General features: G+C 40.7%; 1 protein-coding gene and 1 long non-coding RNA gene across 6 annotated transcripts in view; one reads left to right on the forward strand and one right to left on the reverse strand.

Moving 5' to 3' along the window:
• The first annotated feature begins 290 nt into the window (after window positions 1-290).
• Window positions 291-23,970, forward strand: LOC128118443 (uncharacterized). Of its 4 annotated transcripts, XR_008221218.1 has the most exons (5): window positions 291-1,016; window positions 3,469-3,681; window positions 5,492-5,510; window positions 10,863-11,000; window positions 23,867-23,968. It is a non-coding gene; the product is annotated as an uncharacterized LOC128118443 (long non-coding RNA). The 4 variants fall into 4 exon arrangements; XR_008221217.1 differs by lacking the exon at window positions 5,492-5,510 and having other exon boundaries at window positions 293-1,016; XR_008221215.1 differs by lacking the exons at window positions 5,492-5,510; window positions 10,863-11,000 and having other exon boundaries at window positions 306-1,016; window positions 23,867-23,970.
• Aig1 (androgen induced 1) overlaps window positions 23,941-24,975 on the reverse strand; it is a 224,868-nt gene continuing 223,833 nt past the window's right edge. For both annotated transcript variants that reach the window (XM_052751081.1, XM_052751079.1), the window contains one exon: window positions 23,941-24,604. In XM_052751081.1, coding sequence (XP_052607041.1) covers window positions 24,567-24,604 — 38 coding nt within the window. In that variant the 3' untranslated portion in view covers window positions 23,941-24,566. The remainder of the gene's footprint in view (window positions 24,605-24,975) is intronic.

A 24,975-nucleotide genomic window follows, 5' to 3' on the forward strand; every position in this document is an offset into this window, starting at 1 on the left:
GTACTGGGGTTTTTGCTCGGCTGGTTCTTGTGGGGAGCATTGTCAGCCCAGGTGGCTTAACTTCCTCGAGGTAACCCAGATCCAGAAAGACAAACACCTCATGTTCTTTGTCTTCTGCAGTGCCTAGCTCCTAATCCTCAGATGTGAATATCCAATGTGGAGAAACCACAGAAACCAGAAAAGCTGTAAAGGGACCATAGGTGGGAGGGGGGGGGGGGTTGGGAAGGAAACAGAGTAGGGTAGAGGTGATATGAAGTAGAAAATGGAATAAAAAGGAGTGGGTTCCAACCTAAGAGGAGGGTTGGGGGTCAATACAGTAAAAAGGGGGAGGAACAGAGACAAATAACACCTAGGTAGCTCAATAAAGCTCCAAGGAATCATGTCATTTAATATTTATCTAAACTTATACACAATGCACCTAAGTGTATGTGTATGTCTATAACACTAATCTTTCCCTGAATTATATACAATTTAACATTTCTGTTTATTTTTCAGTTAAATTGTGTGATCCTAGAGGGCAGCAGATAACTTAGACACTTCTAATTTGTGCTCTGTGCCACACTCCACTGAGAATTGAGTGTCATCTACACCCTTTGGATGCTTACTGTTGGATGGCCCGAGCACTCAAGACCTCACTCATGAAATGATCCCTGGAAAGAAGAGATCTTATTTCCAGATGGGAAAACCGAGGGGTAGTGGGGTTGACATCGGGATCCTCTAGTCAGTGAATGACAGGTGTGTCAAAGCTGCACCTGCCGGACTATACACCCCACTCTCTCTGAACTTTGGTGGTTTTCATTTGCTTTCAGACATAGTAGTTTGCTGTCAGGTTTATCAAGGTGAACTTGAGCATTCATCACTGAATGTTTTTTGTTTGTTCGTTCATTTTCTGGCATTTCAGCCTTTTTCTTGTTCCTGCACTTAATTGTGACTGTCCGGTCTCACAATCTCAGAAGATCCTGGCTGTGGCAGTGAGAGAAGGGAGGGAACTCTGGAGGATGCTGCGGAGCTCTGAGGTCTCTAGTAACAGTTAATGTGCTTATTCCCTAACAATCCTTGGGAAATTTAGCAGTGATGTGTGCAGCAGTAAAAATCATTTCCACTTCAATTCTCACATGGCAGGCAGCGTGATAGGATGTCGGAAAGGCTGGTTAGAGGCCTGGCAGAATCCCAAGACCACCCTGTCTGCACACCCACGTCCTTGTCATTGGCACTCTTGCCTGTCATTTATCTACAGGAAAGAGGTCAAGGTTCTCAGCAGCAGGGAACACCAACTACTCCCAGTGCCTCCTGGGAACCTCACTCTCTCAAAGGAGGATAATGAAAATTGTTCTGGAAGTGGTGTTGTAGACAGAACCAAAAAGCAGAGGACGAAGGGTGATAAAAGGGCAAAAATAGTGAGTTCGGCGACCGGCATGCTGGAATATTTGTGAGAGGATGGAAGGGGATCCCTGTGGAGGATGGGAGAAGACAGGAGAAAGAAGAAAGCCCCGTCTAAGGAAGTGAATTGTGTGCAGCCCCCCAACAATTCAGAATCTATCCTGAGACTAGTCCCAAATAGACTTTCATGTACCATAGTTTGAATTATAATGCAGCCAACCACTGCCCGACCATATCAGTATTCCCCTTGACTCAATCAAGACTGAGAGCCCTCACTCACATAACTTTTGATAGTGTGTTATAATAATTGAATTACTTCATTACCAATTATTGCTGTTAACCTTTTACTGGGCCTAATATATAAATGAAATTTTATCATTGTTGGATATATATACAAAATGTTATATATAGTGATACATATATATTATATGTATATGTATGTACCATCCAGTTTGGACATCTACCAAGATTCTTAGAACCTACTCTCCTATTGATAAGGTGGACTACAGCAATACCTAAAATTATGTAAACAAATATGTAGATAAAACAATTATCAAGCCGGGCGGTGGTGGCGCACGCCTTTAATCCCAGCACTCGGGAGGTAGAGCCAGGCGGATCTCTGTGAGTTCGAGGCCAGCCTGGACTACCAAGTGAGTTCCAGGAAAGGCGCAAAGCTACACAGAGAAACCCTGTCTCGAAAAACCAAAAAAAAAAAAAAAAAAAAAAATTATCAATTGTATACATAATACAATTGATATATGAAACCAAAAAAAAATCTATGTGAAGACATATCAAAATTAAAGCTAAACACAGAGGAAAAAATTAGATTATGCTAGAGAAAAATTACTTGTCTTTTGTATTTTCTCTATTGAAAGTCACATATAAAAACAAAAACATGAAAAAGTAGTATGAGAGGTGGCAAGATTGATTTTCGTTCTAATGAATAAGAATATTTGTTTTTCTCCTAGATTTTTATGGCTTTGGTAGTTCTTGGCTTTCAAAACTACTGATTTGTGCTGACCAAATTTTAGAGTCAGTGCCTATTTGTTTGAGTTTGTAATTTTTATTACATCCTTTTCATTTCAACAGAGGGCCCCCAAAGAGATTAATGTTCTGTGCTATTACACTGTACTTACTCCCAAATCACTAGCAGGAAGAAGAAAACAATAATCTCTGCATATTGAATTCATGTCTCAAAAATATATTCATGAACATCTCAAAATACAAAATAAATGTTCTTTTGTTGATAGTGCAAATAGAATTTCAAAAACAACTTTTAAACAGACATGAACACAGTTCCACAGAAGGAAACCAACACTTCTGCATGTAGAAACACTGTTTCATTGAGAAAAAAATGCATGCTACAGAGACAAATGGGAAACCGGTTGAATCCTCGAGACACCAGGTACCAGCGGTGGGTCCTGAAGGATGTTACTGGTCCTCTCTTCTGGATGGTGGATGATATTAATCAGACCTCTCTGCTCAGAAGACCCATCTGCTAGACACAAATGGATACTACCATCTGTCAAATGATTTTTCTCTATAGTTGAGATTCATATGCTTCGTTCTTTCATTAAACTAATATGATCAACTGACTCACTTTATTCAACCTTGTACTATGGAGATGAATGACTCTCTGTAGGATATAATCCTTCTTAGGAGTTGCTGGCTCCAACTTGCTCATGCTCTATGAAGAATTCTGGGAGTATACTCTTGAGGGTTGCTAGCATGCAGGCTTCTTTTTCATATGATGCATTTAGTTTGAGTATTATCAGGGTTGTCTTTAGAGTATATGAACTATAGAAAAATATATTTACATATTTGATGAGAAACATTATGACCTGAGCATGGTGACACCTTGTCTGTAATATCAGCACTGAAAGCATGAGGCAGGAGAACTGCAAGTTTGAGACTAGCTTGGGCTACATAGAGATGCCATCTCACAAAACAAACCACATACTATAAAACTCATAGTCTTATACAGGACATAATGAAGATTTGGAAAGGAGGTAGGGGAAAGGAACTTCTTGTTTGTTTATTATCTAATGCATGAACATAAAGTCTCTTTTATCATCTCTTCCTGGTTAGGTCCAGGAACCATCGCTTCTAGGTCTTGATCGTCAAAAATCTCATATCTTGAGGAATCTCAGCAATGCTGATTGATTCACAGCGTCAGAATTTATTTGCACTGAAGCCGTGGAGATCTTCCTACCTCTGCAGTTCCCTACAGCCAGTCACATCGGTCCTCCCGAGGCACCCCTTGTCTTCTGAACAGGAACACTGGGTTCCAAGCAGGCACAGGTAAGGCTACGACTGGGCTTTGTGATGATGGCTACATAGGTAGGCATTTCCAGAATCTGCAGGAAACATGAATGACAATTTGGTTTTTGTTCATGTTGAACTTGCCAATTAGAATTTTCTAGCCTCCATATGGAACTTGCTTTGTCTTTAGAAATATTTATTTATTCATTTTTATTTATATGTATGTGTGTATATCTGAGTTGCGTGCATATCAAGTGTATGCTGGTGCCAGTGGAGGCCAGAAGAGGGCATAGAATCCTTTGGAGCTACAGTTATACATGGGTGTAGGACTCCTGACCTGTGTACTGGGAACCAAACTTGGGTCCTCTGGAAGAGCAGCCATTGGCCTTAGCTGCTAAGTCATATCTCCAGCCCTGTGTGGAACTCTTCAGACTGTCACAGTGTATTTGTAGATCTATATTGCCCCCCACCCCCGTTGCCTCGCCCAAATCCTCCCCTAACACAGGAGAGAGGGATGAGTAAGAAGGCAGTTGCATTTTTACAGGGATGTCTGTATCTCCCCTACAAGATTTAAAGCTACGCTCAGAGAGCACAAACACATAAATCAGAGGCAAAAGAGAACAAGGACCTCAAAGGCTGCAGGAGTGGGGACAACCACTTCACGTGAAGTGTGGAGCTAGTGGAAGGGACTGGGGAAGCAAACTAGCTTTCAGATGCAAGAATTTACAGGGTCAAACATGTTTGAGTATAGCACTGCAGTCAGAATAGAGAATATAGAGAGTCGGGGCGTGGGAACAATTGTGTGGTTCAAAACCAAGGCTGGCAATGAAGTTTGCAGTCCAGAGTCTTTAACTTGCCTTGTGTTGACTTAAAAGGGCCTCTTATTACCTGCGTTTCAGCACCATCTTGGCAAGCCGATGCTGTGCTTCCAAATCTGAGTACTGCACATCATCTTAAGGTTCTTAGTAAGAAATTTGCTTTCCCAGGCCTCCCTCCTGGAATAAGAACCTGATCATGAGGTCCTGTGACAACACCAGAAGGTTGAGCTCATTGGCTTGTTAGGGCGTTTGGTTGACCCAGTATACAAGGTCTACATTCAAAGACAGGAGAGTCTGGAGCAAGGGACTGTGAAGGTCCTAGCACAAACTCAATGCACTTCACTCTGAGAGCTCTGCTGGCCTTACTGACTTCTAGGTACCAAAGAGGTTTTAAAATGTTAAGACTGTATCAAATGGGGTTCCTAGACTTAGAGGCTCAGAGATAGGGCCTAATTTGCAGCCTTACAGAACGAGGGGAGACATTATCACCCCTACTTTGTTCTCTGTGTTTTTATGAGGCTAGAGTCAAAATTGAAATTACTGACATAAAGTTGTTTATAATATTCTTTTTTTAAAAGATTCATTTATTTATTATGTATACAGTGCTCTGCCTGTATATGTGCCTGCACGCTAGAAGAGGGCACCAGATCTCATTACAGATGGTTGTGAGCCACCATGCAGTTGCTGGGAATTGAACTCAGGACCTCTGGAAGAGCAGCCAGTGCTCTTAACCTCTGAGCCATCTCTCCAGCCCCCTGTTTATAATATTCTTATTGTGTGTTTAGTGTCTGTAATGTTTCTTGGACCATGGAGACTTCTGTTCTTCATTTTCACATTTTGAAATGTGTTGGCACATTTATGATCATTATCTTCTTTAAGGGATGAATTTTCCATCTTGAATGAAGACAAAAATCCTTTGTTGTGAAGTTTATCTTGTATGGGATTAAAACAAAAGTACACTTTCATTTCCTCTCTTCTATTCTTTGTGTTGTTTTCCTGTTTGTTTGTTTGTTTGTTTGTTTTCAAAGCAGCAAGGAAACTTTACATAAGGTAAAGTGATAGCATAGATTGGAAAAAAGAAATATGCTGTCAATAGTGATGGTGGGCCATATGAATGAGAGTACCCAATGCTGTCAATAGTGACAGTGGGCCACATGATTGAGAGTTCCCAGTGCTGTCAAGAGTAGCAGTGGGCCACATGAATGAGAATACTCAAGGGCCCTTATTGTTTGAGGCTTGTTTTTACAAAGTTCAAGAGAAGGAGGAATTTGGTTGCTAAGGGGTATTATTTGTTTTGATTGACAGGCTTAGACTATTTTCATATATTTTAAACACAACAATGAATTGTATTTTTTTCTTCCAGCTATCAAAAATTGTAGTTTTTACCCATTTCCACACAAACTTATACGTATTCAAAGATTAGAGGGGTTCCCATGTGAATTTCTGGGGTCCCTTCTCCTCCTTGAACTGTGTTCCACAAATTCTACTTACTTTAATTCTTCCTGAACACCAGAGTTCCATGACTCAGTGATACTGCCAGACTCCTTTTGTACTACAGTCTGGAAGTTTCCTCCAGGTAGAAATCCAAGAATTACACAGTATACCTCCCTTGCCTCCGCATTCTTGTCTTAAGCAGCTGTTGACCAATTCTGACAATTATTGTTTTTAAAACATTTTCTACTTATTTGTAGAGGTGTGTGTGTGTGTGTGTGTGTGTGTGTGTGTGTGTGTGTGTACTTAAGATGATGTGCAGTACTCAAAGAAAGCAGAAATCCCCAGAAACAACACGTTTTTAACTGTATCTCAACGTTCTGCTTGGAGACTAATCACCACAGCTTGCTGGCTTCCTCAGAAATGCTAAAGTTTATTTATTCTGATACTTCCTCCCTCATTTCTACTACCTTTAATTCTCAGACCTTTTTTTTTAATCCAAAACTTTCATTTGTAGTCTTAATATACTGATCTTCAAAATTATAATTTAATTAGTAATAAGATTCTGGTCTTAAATGGAGCCGGTTTAAATGGAAAAAAAACAAAAACAAACAAACAAAAAACAAACCCAAAAAATAAAACTTGCTTCTTGGAGGTATAGTGCTAAAAACTGGGGATCTATATTTGGCAAAACATTTAACAATTATAAAAATTCCAAAATTGATGATAATATTTAATTAAGAAAATTATAAAGACATGTTTCTCTATAGTTGCTGCATTAGTTAATGTCTGTTGCATTGATTAAATACCATGACCATGACAACTTTTAGGAGAATTACAGTTCCAGAGGGGTAAGAGTCAGTCATAATGGGGGTGGGGGTGCATGGCAGCAAGTGGCAGGCAGCATGGTGGCATTAGTGGAAAGGTGAGAAATCACATCCCACCATGAGGAAGCAAAGAGAGATCTGGAAGCAGAGCCAGGCGATATAATGTCAGAGCCTGTGCTCCGTGAAGGATTTCCTCCAGCAAGGCTGCACCACCTAGATTTGCCCAAACAGTGCCATCATCTAGGCACTGAGTGCTCAAATATCAGAACCTATAGAAGACATTTCTCATTTAAACCACCACGGTTGCCACCCAAAATATGTATATAAGGATAAAACTTGCCATTTGCCTCACCTTTTCCACTCAGAGAAAGTCTGCTTGAAGCTGGTTGTACTCTGTGAAATTACTAACAGGAAGCACCTGGCAAAGCCAGTTTCCTAGACCCTAAACCTTTGGATTATTCCTTTACAGAATAAATCGTAATAAGGGACAAGGATGTGAGTTTTTTAAGATAAAGAATTTATGAAGCATTCTTAATGCCTTTTGCCTTGCCCTCCCTTCTATTCCCTCAGTGGGGGGTCTGGGAGTCAGGGCTCAAAGGAGTTTCCCTTTGTTCCACTCTCTCCTCTTGGACTCTGTCTCCTTGACTTCCAGAAAGAGCTGTGGGAAAGCCTGCAGCAGGGGAAATGTTGCTGACAGAGCTTTCGGTGATACTGATGTGGGAGAGAAAGAACCCCAGGCAGGCTGTGTTCCTTGGTTTGACAAGGCATGATGAAGGGTTATCTGAGAAGGTAGCTGGGATTTGCCTAAATGGAGATTTCTGGGAGGGTTGCTTGTTTGCCATGGTAATGAGGGAAGAGGGCTGTACATGTGAGCCCTTGTGGAGTCACAATCTCATCTCTTCTCAGAAGCCATCACAGTCTTAGTAGTGGATGGAGAGTCAGAGAAGGGACTCATCACCACTGGTCTTCTGTTCTATGAAAGTTTAGATCGTTCTTCCTCTTTCTTGGGCAGAGGGAATAGTGGGAGGACAGGAAGTTTTGATAGTTTGAATTTCAAAAGGCATTAGATTGAATACTGAACCTGAGTGGTATGAAGAAATATTTCTGGCCTAGTCAAAATGCATAGTTGAAGCTCCAAATTTTTATGATGTTTGAAAGTGGATAAAGTTCATTCTTACATATATTTATGTTGAGCCTGTTTAATCAAACAATGTGCTTGTGCAAATATGTAAAACCAAACACAGCACTGAAAGCTACTTGTACTGTGGTTAGCATTACATACTTTCAAAACTCCCTCGAGAGAAGTCCACTGAATTATTGTTTTGGCTAAGACTTTAAAGGTACATTTCTTGACTAAAGCTTGACCTGGCCATAGGATGCCTCCCTCTCTCTCCTCTTGCAAACCTCCTTCTAACACGCCTAGACATTTGCCGTCACTCTAAAATGCTTTGAATTGTTCTCAAAATTAGGGTCATCGGTCTCCAAAATTTGCATTGCTCTGCTGGAGGGAGGGGGGTGGATAGGAAAGCACTCTTGTGCCCTTGAATGGCAAATGCTGCCCGGTGAGGAATTCTTTAGTCACCTCAGAACTTCCTTTCCGAGATGATTCTCAACGATGATGTAATCAGTTTGGGCTAAGGAAGGCTAACAGGACCAGTCACTGAATGAGTAGGAAGTCCACAAACACAGGTTTTTAGATCTTAATCATGTGGCAGCTCTTTCTATTTTAAATATAGCGCAAAACTAAACATTTTTAATCATAAGAACACATTCCTTCCCCATTGCTGCTGTTAAAAATTACAGTTGGACCTCCTGAAACTGAAAAGCTTCTGCACGGCAAAGGACATCATCATTTAGACACAGCAGCAGCCTACAGCATAGAAAAATATTTTTTACTAACTACACATTCAATAGAAAGCTAATATCCAAAGTATATAAAGAATTCAAAAAACTTGATATCAATAAAACAAATAGCCCAATTTTAAACTGGAATACAGATCTAAACAGAGAATGCTCAAGAGAAGAAACTCAAATAGATGAGAAACACTTAAAGAAATGTTCAAGATCCTTAGCCATCAGGAAAATGCAAATCAAAGCTACTTTGAGATTTCATCTTGCACCTGTCTGAATGGCTAAGATCAAGAAAACAAATGAAAGCTCATATTGACAAGGATGTGGAGTAAGGGGAAACACCCATCTGTTGATGGTGGTAATGTGAATGTATACAGCCTCTGTGGGAAATCAGTGTGGCAGGATAGGAATCCATCTACAGCAAGATCTAGCTATGCCACTCTTGGGCATATACCAAAGTATGCTTCATCCTATCATAGGGACACTTGCTCAGCCCTGTTCACTGCTGCTCTATTCATAATAGCCAGAAATTAGAAACAGCTTAGAGGTCCCACAACAAAAGAATAGAAGAAAATACGCTACATTTATACAATGGAGTATTATCAGCCATTAAAAAATAAAATCGAGAGATTTGCAGGCAAAAAGATGGAACTAGAAAAAAAAATCATGCCAAGTTAGGTAACCCAGAGACAGAAAGACAAATATGGTATCTATTCACTTATATATGAATATTATTTGTTAAATCAGTGATAACCTAGCTACAGTCTATAGAACCACAAAGGTTGGGTGTAGAATAAGGGACTAGGGGGAAAACGTAGGTCTTCATAGGAAGCAGAAATAGAATAGATAGATATGGAATGGGAGAATCAAGTAGGGAGAAGGAGAGGATAGGGATATGAGGGAAGGAATATGGGGAGAGATGGCTGAAATTGAGGGCCATTTGAGGGGTAGTACTACCTAATACAGCAGAAACTTCTTAAAATACATACATATCTGAAGGCCATCTAAATGAAATCACCAAATAATGGGCAAGACAGAGCCCCAGTTGGCCATCCCTTGTCACCAAATGAAGCATCCCGTCCCAGGATTGGGTTATATCTAACTGAGTTGTTGGCCAAAGGGGTCCTGCGGGAACCTCCAAATCACCCAGGCTGTAGTCAAGACTACAGGTTGCTCTCCACAAACTGATGGCAAGGCCCTACTGCTGAAGACAACACGTCCACAACTAACTGAACACGGAAAAGTCAAGCTGGTGCCTACATATTTGTCTTTCTGGTTCTGGGTTACCTAACTCGGGATGATTTTTTTTTTCTAGTTCCATCCTTTAGCCTGCAAATTTCACGATTTCATTTTTTAATGGTGGAGTAATACTCCGTTGTGTAAATGCAACACATTTTCTTCATCTCTTCTTTTGTTGTGGGACCTCTAGGTTGTTTCCAGTTTCTGGCTATTATGAATAGAGCAGCAATGAACATGGTTGAGCAAGTGTGCCTACGATAAGATGAAGCATACTTTGGGTATATGCCCAAGAGTGACATAGCGAGATCTTGTGGTAGATGGATTCCCATCTACCCCTATGCTCTAGAGTCCTTGGTACAGGAGGATACTCTGTATGCTACCACAGGAGAAATGTGAACGCCAACCCAGCCACAAAACCTTTGTTCTACAATGGTGTCTTGCCTTTAAGATATGCGAGGGGCAATGGTGGTACAAAGTTTGTGGGAGTAACCAACTTATATCTGACTTGACTGAAGGCCCACTCCATGAGATGGAATCCATACCCAACACTACTTGGGTGGCTAAGAACCTGAGACGAGATAGCCCAGGGACCCAGGGTAAAGCCAAATACTACTGTTCCAAAGAAAAATACATAGCAATAAAATGCCTTCTAATGACATTCTGCTAAACTCATACATCAGTGCCTTGCTCAGTTATCATCTGAAAAGCTTCCTCCTGAAGCAGATGGGACCAAATACAGAGACCCAAATTATGTGTAAGTGACCCTCAGATTCCAAACAGGATAACTCCATCAAATCCTTCCCCTCAGAGTTCAGGGAATCCTGAAGAAGAGGAGGCAGAACAAGTATAAGAGCCAGAGGGGATGGGAGACGCCAAGGAAACAAGGCCCTGTAAATCAGTGGTTCTCAACCTTCTTAACACCATGGCCCTTAAACACAGTTCCTCATGTTATGGTGACCCCTAACCATAAAATTATTTTCATTGCTGCTTCATAACTATAATTTTGCTAGTTATGAATTGTAATATAAATACCTATGTTTTCCCATGTTCTTAGGCAACCTCTGTGAGAGGGTCATTCGACCACCAAAGGAGTTGCAACCCACAGGTGGAGAACCACTTTAGAGACTACAGCGATATGATGAACACACATAGGAGCTCAGAGACTGAGGCAGCATGCACAGAGCCTGCACAGGTTTGCACCAGATGGGATCCTAGGGCTGAAAGGAGTAGACACATGCCCCATCCTTAACCCAGTGGCAATCTCCAACTGAGAGACATTGGCAAATGAAAATTTAGTTTCCTTTGAGGGAGTCTCGCTGGGGAAACAAACTATTTTGGGGGGCAAGCTTCATGTCCAGCCATAGATGACGAACAGAAAATGAACTCAGGGGCACTTTTGAGGGTTCCTTGTTTCACAATGCTACTCCAGGACTTTTCCTTTTTATTTTATTTCGTTTATGTTTTTCTTCTCTTTTTTTTCAACCCTACAGGTACCTCAAGTATATATTATTGCTTTCAGTTTAGTGTTTTTATAGGATTCCTGAATGTGAGTACAACTGGGTCTCTGCATCAATATCTGTTTCCTGTGCCTGTTCTTGGGTCCTTTTTCTTCTATCTGTTTTGTTATATTCCAATGTGTTGGTTTTTGTTTTATCTTATCTTATTTTATTATTATCCCTTAGAAGCCTGTTTGTTTTCTAATGAGAGACGGAAAGGGGGTGGATCTAGATCAGAGGGGAGGTGGGCAGGAACTGGGAGGAGTAGAGGGAAGGGAAACCATAACCAGGATATATTATGTGAGAAAAAAATCTATTTTCAATAAAAGGAAAAAAATTAAGACAAAGTAAGTGACCTAAAATGCAAATATTTTAACCCAACAAGTTTGGAGGTCAGAGGTCCTAAAATCAAAGTGTCACTAAGATGGTATTAACTTTGGGACTGTCGTGGATAATTCACTTCCCTGCCTTCTGCACTTTTAGAAGCTGCCTTCATTGCTCTGTTTATGGCCATTTCCACAGAACACCCAGAGCTTTCTTACCACCCTCACATTTCTTCAATATGGACCCCTTTCATCCTTTTTATAATGATCCTTGAAACTAATATTGGACCCACTGGAAATGCAGAAATCTCTCTCTCTCTCTCTCTCTCTCTCTCTCTCTCTCTCTCTCTCTCTCTCTCTCTGTGTGTGTGTGTGTGTGTGTGTGTATGTGTGTCTGACAAAGAAAGTGGGCGACAACATTAGGGGTCCTTTTTTAGATGTCAGTACCCCATTTTTGAGATAGCCCCTCTCAGTGCCAAGACTATAAGTATGCGCCACCTCTCTTGGCTTTTTATTAACTGGGTCCTGCTTGCAAGGTAAGCACTTTACCGAATGAGCCATCTCTTCAGCTGTCAACTTTCCATGTTAAGGTCCTTGACTGAAACACATCTACATTTGTGATTAAGCTAGTCACAAGTGTCAGAATGTGAACATATTTCGGGAAGAGGAAGTATCACTAGAGCACGTTTACTCAAAGAACAAGAAGTAGTGTGGTTTCAAAGATGTCTGAACTGTGCAACTCCTAAAGTCAGCTTCTGACAATGACTTTCTGTTGACTGGCCTTTATGTCTGTGCTCCTCTTTTTTTTGTTTGCTTATTTTTTGAGACATCATCTTATGTAGTCGGGTTTTCCTTGAATTTGTACTCCTCCTGCCTCATTCTTACAGCTGCTGGGATTATTGGTGTGTACCAGCACATCTGGCTTGGTCTTTCAACTTTTTTGAGCCCCCCAACTTCTAGACCACTTTTGTTGTGTCTCAATATTTATTGCTTGCTAAGTCCCTTCTGAATTTCCTGATTTTCTTCTTCCAAGCACTAAAATTCAAGTACTCTTTACTCAGCATTCTTGTCTCGTGGCGTTCTTCTAAATTAAAATTCTTTAAAAATACATTTCTATTAATTCTTTGAAATTATATGAAGTATTTTGGTTATTTTCACCCTGCACCCTTGCCTGTAGTTCCTCCCACATCTACCCTCTCCATTCCTCACCTCTCTAAACTTTTTGCCCTTAAAATAAAAGCCACCAAGTCCAATTTGTACTGCACACACATTTTTGGGTATGGGGTCATCCCCTGGAGCATGCTTGACCTATTAGGGTCTATACACTGAAAGAAAACTCACTTGCCCACCCTCAGAGGCCATCAACTGTTACTAGCTCCTCAGTTAGGGGTTTAATTAACTGTTAGAGCTCCTCAGTTAGGGGTCTGAGCTCCTGTTTGAGCGTTGACTGGCTTTATCTTATTCAGCTCTGATGCAGCCAACCACAGTGGCTGTGAGTTCACAATGCAGAAGCCTGTCATATTCAGAAGACTCTGTCTAGCTCACTCACGCAGAATTACTTCTGCTCCCTTCTGCATATATTCATATAAAAGAATATAACTGGGGTTGCCCTACGCAGATGATAATTTTCTGAGAAGCCATAATGCCAGGTGTGGAATGTGTGTAGCTTAATCATTGGTCAGGGATGTCTAAAACAATACAAGCCATGGCCACTGCTTTAGGCCACCCACCAGAACTGGTAGGTAAGATCCCATTGCTGAAGATACCATACACTTTGGTCACAGGACACAGAAATCAAGCTGGTATCGACTAGGAAGATTATTTCCTGATGGATAGCTAGGGTGTGGGGTAGTCATCAACAGTCTTTCCCAGCTGTGAACCCTGTGATCTACAATAATGACTGATGTGGCAAGATATGCCCATGGATGCAATAATGGCATGGATGTTACAAGGACAACCACACACTTTCTGATTAGGTTTAAGGCCTGTTTCACAGGAATAAATGCATGCTTTGTACTGTAAATCTAGCTAAGAACCTATGGTTGTAGCTCACAGACCCCAGGGATGAACCCACTACCATTACTCTGTTGTGGGCATCGTATCAAACTGACTTCTAAATTCTTATCTCTATATCTCCAAATTAGTGCAGCTCTCAGACCTCATCAGAGAAGTATATATATATATTGGATGGTGGTTAATGCAGAAACTCACAACTGCTCAAAATGCAGAGACAAGTTATCAGTGGAGTGCTCAGTCACAGTTGGGACACCTGTTTTACCCATCCACTCCCAAGGCTCATGAAAGGAGGCAGACAGATAATCTGTATAGAGTAACTCCAATAAAACGTGTGTGTGTGTGTGTGTGTGTGTGTGTGTGTGTGTGTGTGTGTGTGTGTAGCAGATGAAGTCCTGAGTGAATGTGTGTTGTTGACATGAGCACAGCCAGGCCAAGGACTCCAATGCCTTAGATGCATGGGAACACCAAAGCCTTTGCTGGATCAGGCTCTGGGAAATGACAAAGCCTTCCCTGTGCAAGAAGCATTTTCATTCTCCTGGATGTCTATAACTAGAGACTTCTGTCCTACAAAGACTTCCTCCTGAGACTACCAGAAACCCTCCTCCTTGTGCTGGACAAAATCAACATGCTGGGTTTCCAAGCTTCATAGTAGATGTCATCCATCAGAGTTAGCACAGCCCACCCAATCCCTCTTCTGAGTGTGCCTGTGTGTGTTTTTTTTTTTTTTTTTTTTTTTTTTTTTCATTCTCATGTTGCCCCAGACTAGTTTTCAGGACCAAGTTGTACAGAATGTGGTATGTGTATGCATGCAGGTATGTATGTATGTATGTATGTATGTATGTATGTATTATGTTTAGGAAGCTTATAAGTAGTAGGCTTCTAGTTGGCCTTTTCAAGTATCTTGTGTGTTAGTTATCCTTCTCCAGGCACTCCTATGCCCTACGCTTCCATTCCTATTCCTACTTAAACCCTTCTTCCCATTATTTCCCTTTTAAGGATTTTTCTTGCCTATCCTATTGAGATCTCTTGGAGTTGAACCCCAAACGGTCTTGTCCTGGGCCCCGAGTTCAGCTCCTGTTGTTTCTGCAACCCATGCTGCTGTTTGTAGGGTCCATAACAGAGTTGAACCCCATCCCCTCTCTTCTCCCCCTTCAGACAATTCTTTGAGGAGGAAATTTCAGCCATCTGAGACATAGACTAGAAACTTTTACCCTTTGACCTACAAACTCATTTTAACTTTCCTGATGGTCTTTTTCCTATGCCCATGGGAGAGAGAGGTGTTTTTTCTTTTCTTTTTTTTTTTGGTTTTTCAAGACAGGCTTTCTCTGTGTAGTCTTGGTGCCTGTCCTGGATCTTGCTCTGTAGACCAGGCTGGCCTCGAACTCACAGAGGTCTGTCTGGCTCTGCCTCCCAAGTGCTGGCTGGGATTAAAGGCGTTAAAGGCGTGCGCCACAGCTGCCCGCCACAGCTGCCCAGCGAGAGAGGTGTTTTCTCCTAAGGTGAGCGATGAAGAATGGCTGAGTGAGGATGTTCACGCTGGGCTTCTGTTCTCTCAGCCTTTGTGGGGTCTATGTAAGTTCTGTCCCTGAAATAGCATTCTGTGATGGCCACCTTAGCTTCTTTACCACTCGGGAAAGCCACTGAGTCATCAATCGTCCAGAATCTAAATTCTATTCCTATAACTTTATGAAAACAGCTCTGGGCTCCATACAGAAAGACCCAAAGGGGAGTTAACCAGCAAACTCCACCCAGACCCGTCCTCCAGGTTTCTGTAAGGAAATGGCGATCTCATGCTCTTGAACACAGGTAGATGCCAGACTCATTTCTTCCAATGACCTTATTATGTGTCACTAGACCTGCACAAGAGAATTCCTCAGATATATATTAGCATATGAAATCTATTATAGCAGCAGATCATTACTCATCTTTCCTAATATTTCTAGTATTCTTTATTGTTATGTCCCTTCTTTTTTATAATCATTTTTTTATTCATCTATTTATTTTACATCCCGGCCTCAGCTTCACGCCCCCCCATCCTCCCCTCCCAGTCCCTCTCTTCCATCCCTCTTCCCACCCTAAACTCCTCCTCTCCCTACTCCAACTCCATCCAGGAAAGGGTGGGTCTCCTATGAGTATCAATAAAACATGGCATATCAAGTTGCAGTAAGACTGAGCACCTCCCCATGTATTATGGTTGGGCAAGGTGACCAGTATGAGAAGTAGGGTCCCCAAAGCCAGTAAAAGAATCAGAGACATCCTCTCTGTTCCCGCTGTTAGGAGTTCCATAAGAGGGCCAAGCTACACACCTGTATGCAGAGTGCCTTGGACAGTCTCATGTAGGCTCCCTGGTTGTGGGTTCAGTCTCTGTGAGTCCCTATGAGCCTGTTAGTTGATTATGTGAGCCTTCCTGCGGTGTCTTTGACCACTCTGCTCCTACACTCCTTTCTCCTCCTCTGCAGGGTTCCTGAACTCTGCCTAATGTTTGCCTGTGGGTCTCTGCATCTGCCTCCATCCGATGCTGGATGAAGCCTCTTGGATGACAGTTGGGCCAGGCACCAATCTGGTCACTTACCCACCAGTTCAGGCTACTTACCCACTCTTTGCTAGGAGTCTAAGCTGGGGTCTTCCCCATAGACTCCTGGGAGATTCCCTTGCACCAGGCTTCTGCCTGACCCCAGAATGCCCACCCCTCAGCAGTCCTCAGCACTCTTCCCCTCCATGTCTCCTCCCGCCTTATTGCTCATGTTCCCGCCCTTACCTGCCCTCAGTCTATTCATGAAATCTCTATTTCCCCTTCCCAGGGAGATCCGGGTGCTCCCCCATGAACTCTCCTTGTTACCTAATCTCTCTGGATCTGTGGATTGTAGCATAGTTATCCTCATTTTACAACTAATACCCACTTATGAGTGAGTACATACCATGTTTGTCTTTATTGGTCTGGATTACCTCACTCAGGATGATTTTTTTTCTAGTTCCACCCATTTGCCTTAAAATTTCCTGATGTCCTTGTTTTTAATAGCTGAGTAATACTTCATTGTGTAAATGTACCACATTTTCTTTATCCATTATTTTGTAGAGGGACTTCTAGGTTGTTTCCAGGTTCTGGCTATTAAAAATAAAGCTTCTATGAACATAACTGAGCGTAATGTAGCCCATCCATTTATGTACAGCCCATGTCACTTGACACTGATAAGTGGCCACCACTAGTTTATGTATTTTGTACATATTTTATAATTATTATTAGAGAGTAAACACTTTCTACTTACCCATAAACCTAGAAAACAGTCTACCATGTCAGGTCAGCAGGAGCCTCAGACATCTGTTTCTAGTATACCTTTATTGATCAGGATACCATGCCTAGTGATTGACGGCCATCATGTAGCTTTGTGCAAGAGCACACTTTGATGTATACACAGTGAATAAATTGTTGAAGGAGGCATTTCTTAAAACCTATACCCTTCATTAAATGACACATGGTTGTATCTGGAAACAAACAAACAAACAAATGACATCTTTAAGAAATGGACTCTTCTAGAATTCTGTCATTTCATTTTATTCAAATCTTTAAAAAGTCTCTCAAGAAAAGGCTATTTGGCTGTGAAAAATTAATTTTATTATAGAATCAGTTTTGTGTTGCTAGTATTGTATACTGTGTTTTGTTTTAAGGGGTATGTTAAGTCAATGGTACCATTTATAGAACTTTTGGTTGCTCTGCATCTTTGGTATGATTTCTTCTAAAATTAATTCTCGTTAATCAATAATTAATTTTTATTATCCAGGAGAGGAGCTAGAAGCCCTTTCTCCCCTGAACTGCAGCTTCTTGCCTAGTCTTCACACACAAAAGGTATAAACATTCTTCCAAATAGCCTGAAGGAAGCAACAGTTTCCCAGGCAAAGGGAGAGATGGCTGGCTGTGTTTTCTCCTCTCAGCCCTGGCAGCACAGCAGGTGGATTCATTCTTAAGGCTCTGCTACAGGGCAGCACCTGCTGTGTGGGCATGTCTTGGTGCATCCTGAGCACCTGCAGAGACAGGTTGTGCATCCCACAGAAAGTGTCCTTAAGGTTCAGGGGCTCTGGTTCTCAAAGCTAAAATAAGCCACTGAGAGAAAACAGGACACACCAAATCACATCTAAGTCTTAGGACATGCTGTATTTCCAGTGCAGCCATGATGTATAAATGTGAGAGTCCTGCTGTAAGTTCGATCAGCCCACACGTACAAGTCCACAGGGCTCTGGGTTTGTAGGTGTCATTTTAGCCACTGAACCAGAAAATGCTATTTACTGAATAAGATCATAGCCAGTTCTCCTATTTGAGGCTGAGTATTCGGTCAGCACTTAGCCTCAGCTCTTGGCCACTCACGTGTTTCCATATTAATCACCACCCCGTGCAGTAGGAAACCTCTCTGATATAGGCGAGGCCCAGCACCGGGATATCTTCATTTATTTTTATATAACAGAATTTGTTCATCGTATTTTACAAGTGTTGTGTTTCAGTCCTAATTAAGAAGGGCTTTCCCACTTCAGAAAAAATTATGAAATTTGTTTGCCATATTATCTTAAACTTTAAGTTTTTGATCCATTCAAAACTTGTCAGGATAAAAGGAATATTTGCAGATCCAACTTATCTTTACTCAGACGGCTTTCCAGTTGGCTTGATGATACTTGTCAAATAATCCATGTTTTTCTCACTGGTTTGAGGTACAGTTTTTATTATATTTCAAGTTTCTTCACGTATTTGTCTTTATTATCAATATTTCTATTTCGCTTCCCTGTTAGCTGGTGTATTTATAGACAGTACCATTGCGCTTTGTTATCATGATCTTACTATTTGGTTGGGTTAGTCTTCTCTTGTTTCATGGCTGATTTTTCTCCCCAGAAGTTGGCTTACAAGTCTTGTTTATAATTTTTTTTTTTACTTTTTTAACCTTTTTTTTTATGCATGGATGTGTTGCTTGCACGTATGCCTGTGCATGATGTACACATAGTGCTCATAGAGGCCAGAGAGTGTGATGGAGCCTGGATTGTTTCAGACTATTGTGAGCCACCATGCGGGTGCCAGGAATCAAACCCAGATCCTCTGGAAAAGCAACCAGTGCTCCTAATCACTGAGCCATTTCTTAATACGAATGTACATAAATTTTACTAATAAACAAATAACATGGTTCATACTTTATTGAGTTCATGTTGAATTTATAAAGAAACTCAAGGCTTGGCATATTTATGATTTCTCAGATGTTTCCACTTATTAAAATCCTATTTTGCATGATTTGTTTCATAATTTTCATTATAAAGTTATTACTATTGAAAACAGGATCTTTTCTTCCACTATTTCCTGTTACATCTTGTATGTATGAAAATGCTAATTATCTTATGTTAATTTAATGTTTAATGCTTTTAAATGTTATCTTGAATGTCTTTTATCTTTTCATTTTTTATTTTTATTTCTTTTTATTGAAAATATTTTTTCTCTCGCACAATATATCCTAATTATGGATTTTCCCTCCCTCTACTCCTCCCAGCTCCATTTCCCCTCCTATCTGAATCCACTCCCTTTCTGTCTTTCATTATAAAATCAACAGGCTTCTATGGGATAAAAACAAAGTATAATATAATACAATAAATATAATATTATAAAACAAAAACTAACACATCAGAATTGGACAAAACATACAGAAGGAAAAGAGCCCAAGAGAAGGCACAAGAAACAGACACCCACTTATTTGCACACTCAGGAACTCCATAAAATCACTAAACTGGAAGCTGTAATATATATGCAAAGGATACTCCTCTTCATCAGGTTTCCTGAGCCCTAAGAGGAGGGATTTGATGGACACATCCTGTTTAAGACAGAGTGTTCCAATGTTTCTCACTCTGTACACAATGTCTTGCTGTGGGTCTCTATATTTGTTCCTGTCTGCTGCAGGAGGAAGCTTCTCTGATGATGGCTGACCAAGGCACTGATCTATGAGTATAGCAGAATGTCATTAGGAGTCATTTTATTGCTATGTTTTTTGTTTTTAGACCAGTAGTATTTGGTTTTACCCTAGGACCCTGGGCTATCTAGTCTTAGGTTCATGGTCACCCAAGAAGTGTCAAGTAAGGGTGCCATCTCATGGAGTGGGCCTTAAGCCAAAGCAGATACTAGCTGGCTATTTTCACAAGCTTGCGACATTATTGTCCTAGCATATCTTGCAGGCAAGATACCATTCTTGATCCGAGGCTGGGTTGGTGTTTATGTTTTGCCTTTAGTAGTGAGCATAGTGCCTTCCTGTACCAAAGACGCTAGAATGTGGGGGCAATGGTTCTATGTAGACATGAACTCAACTTATCCATGTTCATTAAGTTGTGAGGGTATTGTCTTTAGCAATGCAGCCTTGCCTTTAATTTGCGGAGAACAACCTGTAGTCTTGGTGACATCCTGGATTGTTTGGGGATTCCCACAGGGCCCCTTTGGCCAACAACTCAATTAGATATAACCCAATGCTGATACTGGAAGCTTCATCTGATGAAAAGAGATGGACAGTTGGGGCTCTGCTTCTGTTATTTGGTGATTTCATTTAGTTCATCTTCATATATGTATATATTTTAGGAAGCTGCCACTATATTAGGTTTTCATACTACCCTTAAATGGACCTTAATTTTAGCTGTCTCTCCTAGTAGTCCCTGCCCCCATCTCCCTTTTCCTTTACCATCTCCACTTGATCCTCCTGTTCCAGCCCCCCTCCACCCACAACTATCTATTCTATTAAATTTCAATTTATCTTCTAGCTTATTGTTTTGGATGTGTGTGGTCATGTCTAAATCTAGCCACTACTATGTCCTGATCCCATATATTGTTTTTATCATGTCACATTGATGCTCGTCCATCAAGATGTGGATTCTATGTTCCCACCACTTGTATCTATGGAAGGATATGTGATTTCTGCTAAGTCATACTAAGAGATGTATTTTTAGCTTGGGTCTGCAGGGATCCAGCTGTCATGTTGTTACAAAGCCAATATAAAAATGTCAGGCATGAAGGGAGCAGGGACAAAGGAGTGTAAACAGGGTGGGCAGATATGAACAGAGTGCATGCTATGTATTTAGAAAAATGTCATAATAAAACCTATTATTTTGTATGTTAACTGTAAGTTAATATAAAGCAAAGTAGAAACAAACATTAGAAAAATTAGAAAAATTCTAATTATATCATATGGGTGAGTAAAAGAATTCTAAAATGAATATTCCAATTTTTAAAAAGGACATGGTGTAGCCAGGCGGTGGTGGCACATGCCTTTGATCCTAGCACTAGGGAGGCAGAGCCAGGCAGATCTCTGTGAGGTCGAGGCCAGCCTGGGCTACAGAGTGAGTTCAAGGAAAGGCTCCAAAGCTACACAGAGAAACCCTGTCTCGAAAAACAAAACAAAATAAAACAACAACAACAAAAAGGACTTGTTGGGGCTGGAGAGATGGACTCATGGTCAGGAGCACTGGCTGTTCTTCCAGAAGTCCCCCAGTCTTCTTCCTAGCTCACACACAGAAGCTTATAGTGTCTGTAACTCCCGTTCTAGGGGATCTGACACCTTCTGGTCCCTGCAGACATAAGTCACAAACAGGATGTGCGGATATACATGAGGCAAAACAGTTACACACATTATTTAAGAAAATGACAGGTAACCATAGGATGAAACTGAGCAGTCACTTGGAAAATCATAGCCTCAGGAGATCACAGTTCATAGCCAGCAGCAGTCAGTGGACATGCAAGTGAGTCAGTCTTTGAGTGACTGTAGCCACCAGGTGTTAAGTCACACTATCAGATATCAGTGGCCCATAGACAAGTGCATTTACCAAATCCTGTATGTTTGCTAGCCAAGTAAATGCAACTTGAACTTAGTTGTAGGGGTGGCTTTTTATTGTTGTTGTTGCTGCTGTTAGCAGTAAGAAATGACTGGTCCAGCATTTGTGTATGTGTGTTTAAAGTCATAAATCAGAAAATCATCATCATGACTCTCTACATTTTAGTTTACAGGCTCTTACATTTCCTCTAACTGTATTAACAGGTAAGAAACCCACACTCAGTGTTTCCTTCAAAATCTAGGAATACACACCAATCCACATGCTTTTTTCCTAGTGATAAAATGCCTGTACAATGAAACCATTTCATTTCACTTTAAAAGGTATATACTAAGACATATCATTCAATGACTAGAGGCTTAGATATTTCATAAATATGAATGCTCTCATCATTTTCTTTAATTTTGAAGGGACAATTTAATATCCATTTGCATGCACGTGGTACTTGCTGTATCCTACGAGTATGACATCATCAGTGTAATGGAAGCTTGATGCCCCATGGAGGGTTAAACTATCAAGGTCATTGATATTGAGACACAATTGTAATCACCTTTAAAATACTGTTGGCATTGCATAACAAAAGAAAATTTTAATAGCTTCATACCACATACCAGGATTTGTACTGGGTTACTCTGGCAAAACTAATCTTCTGGAATAATTCCCAATAAGTGGAGTCATCATCTATATAAGTTTATAATGTCTTCTTCTTCTTCTTCTTTCTTCTTCTTCTTCTTCTTCTTCTTCTTCTTCTTCTTCTTCTTCTTCTTCTTCTTCTTCTTCTTCTTCTTCTTTCTTCTTCTTCTTCTTCTTCTTCTTCTTCTTCTTCTTCTTCTTCTTCTTCTTCTTCTTCTTCTTCCTTCTTCCTCCTCCCCTCTCCTCCTCCTTTTTCTTCTCCTCCTCCTCTCCTCCTTCTTCCTCTTCCTCTTCTAACCCCATTGGTACTTTGTACATAGGCAGAGTTAGTTTACTAGGAGTTGCACAAGAAAATACAAAGTGATGGCTTCAACAAAAGGAATTCAGCTCCTCTAGTTCTGGAGGCTGAAGTCCCAGGCCTAGACTTAGCAGGATTAGATTCTCTCCATGGCTTGCAGTTAGCCCTCCTATGTTTTTTTTCCTGTGCAAGTCTCCAACATGTTCAAATTTTTACTTATAAAGGTATCAGTAAGGTTGAATTAGGGGCCTCTCAATGACCCCGTTTTGACTTAACCACTCTTTAAAGGGTGTTATCTCCAAAAACAGTCACACTCTGACTTACTGGACATTAAGGCTTCAACATTTGGATTTTAGGGAATACAACTCAATTTATACTTGAAGTTTGTTCTTTGTTCACATGGGTGAGTTAAAGGCAGTTGTGATGGTAACCACCAACTCAGGATCCCTCTATCTTTGACCACGGCACTATTAATTTACAGGAGCTACCCCAAGGATGTGGTATTGCTTTGCTTTTCTGTTTCAGTAGATCTTTGCATGATATTTCCCCTGAGGTAGGGAACCAATATGGTGATGCTTCTTGGGCCATCCATATTTCTCTGAAGCATACTTCTAGAGATGGGGCTTATAAGTGAGTGCATTCACCATCAAGGAAGTGGGTCTGGGTTTCAGAAAGCCTTGTTTCATTTTGTTTCCTCTTCTTCCAGATGTTCTTTTTGCAGTCTTGCAGGATGCAGTCATTTTGTGTCCATTTTGCAATGTCCAGGATAGAATTGTGTTTTCCTTTAAAAACTGTTATGAAATCTAGTTCTTTCAGTACATAAATCAAACTATTTTATGGTCATTGATATTGATACGTTTGGAGTTTTTTCCAAAATATTTTAAGCTACTTGTTAAATTTTTTTTGGTAAGCATAGTTATTAACTGAGTTTTTCTTCCCCTGGTTGGAATTTTTAATAAAATGGTGTTTAAAATTGGGTATATATTCTGTGATGTATGAATACATTTATTACTAAAGCATACATCTTTGAATTATCTGTAAATTAATTACTGGAAGCCTCGTAAAAATCCTCTCTTTAGGGAGTCCTGAGCCCTTCGCAGTCAGTAGTCAATGAGGATCATCAGGCTCCTTTATGAAGTGGTGGTTGTAGATAAAATAAAATAAAAGAGAACACATTCATAGGTGCCTATGGGGGTGGCTTTTCTAGCACTTTCTAAGTTGTATCACCAATTAAGTCATTTTTAGAATAAATGTTTTTATATTGTTGATCTATCGTAGTATGTACAACCAATATTCATACTAAGTAATATTTTATAATTGATATAACACTGTTTTCTACCTTTCAAATAATTATGTTCAAGAGTTTATAAGTAAGATTTTAAAGTGTTCTTTCTGGAATTATGAAAACATACCACTTTTAAGATAAGAAAATGAGGTATAGTCAACCTACTTTCAACAGGCCTGCCTCAACAGAAACAAGCAAGAACAGACACTTCAACCAGGTTGCAAAGACTGAGACGGACCATGCAGACATCAAGTTCAGTTGGTTGATCTTTATTAACAGTAAGTAACGTTTGCATGTGGGAAGTATTCACAGATTAAATAGGAAGATTCAAGCACACTCAGGGTTTTGACTAAGTTGATATTATGACTAACACTGCTCACTGAGGCAACCATGACTCTGTCACTACAGGAACCACCTATCCTGCCTCCTCTTGGGTCCATACTGTGTCCCAGAGTCATTACTCCAGCCACATTTAAGACTAAATATGAATGCCTTGATCCACACCAGCCCTTCCAACTTCATCATATTCCTCAACAAGAAACACAAGTCGATTTTTTTTCTTGATTATGTGGAGTTATTATTGCAGAAATGAAAGTTCAATGACCAACTTTAGTTTTAAAACTAGAAAAAGAGGAAAAGAAGTCATCAATAATGAATTTGGAATAGAGTACTTAAAACAGTAAGGGTGAATTATCTTCGAAAGCAACGCATCCTACTTTGCACAAATTTGAATATAAAAGTTATCCTCCGGCAGGGTCAGGGAGACAGGGTTGATGCCATGGCCCCTTTGAAGTTCTGTCTCCTCACTGCTGGTGCCCAGGGCCAAAAGAATTCAAGGGTAGCTCCTTCCTGCTTCTCCTTTCCGACTTGGATCTTATTCCAGCTTAGGTTTCTCTTTCTCTTCTTCCATACCTGAAAAGACAAAGAGCTTTCTTTGAGCATCAGATGCAGAGCTATGTGGGAGCTGCTCCTAGAATCTCTGGCTACCATAGCTCACGTCCATCACCCTTCCATCCCTCCCTCCTTCTCCTAGCTAAGAAGAAAAGCAGTTTGCAATGTTTTCTAGAAACACCCTCAGTGACCTCTCTCCCCACGCTTTCCTGACATCTCTGCGACACAGCCTGGTCCTTGTGCTTCTGGGAGTAGGACCCTGAAGCAGGAGGACTCATTGGTTCGCATGATGACTACTCCAGCTGGATTGCTTCTCAGCTAGCCCCCAGCAGCAGGAGCCATGGAGCTGATGCATTTAAATGGCTTCATTTATTTTTCACTTTGGTCCTGTC

Source organism: Peromyscus californicus, unplaced genomic scaffold (genome assembly GCF_007827085.1).
Source record: "Peromyscus californicus insignis strain IS unplaced genomic scaffold, ASM782708v3 Scaffold_22__1_contigs__length_63687245, whole genome shotgun sequence".
Classification (NCBI taxonomy): Eukaryota; Metazoa; Chordata; class Mammalia; order Rodentia; family Cricetidae; genus Peromyscus; species Peromyscus californicus.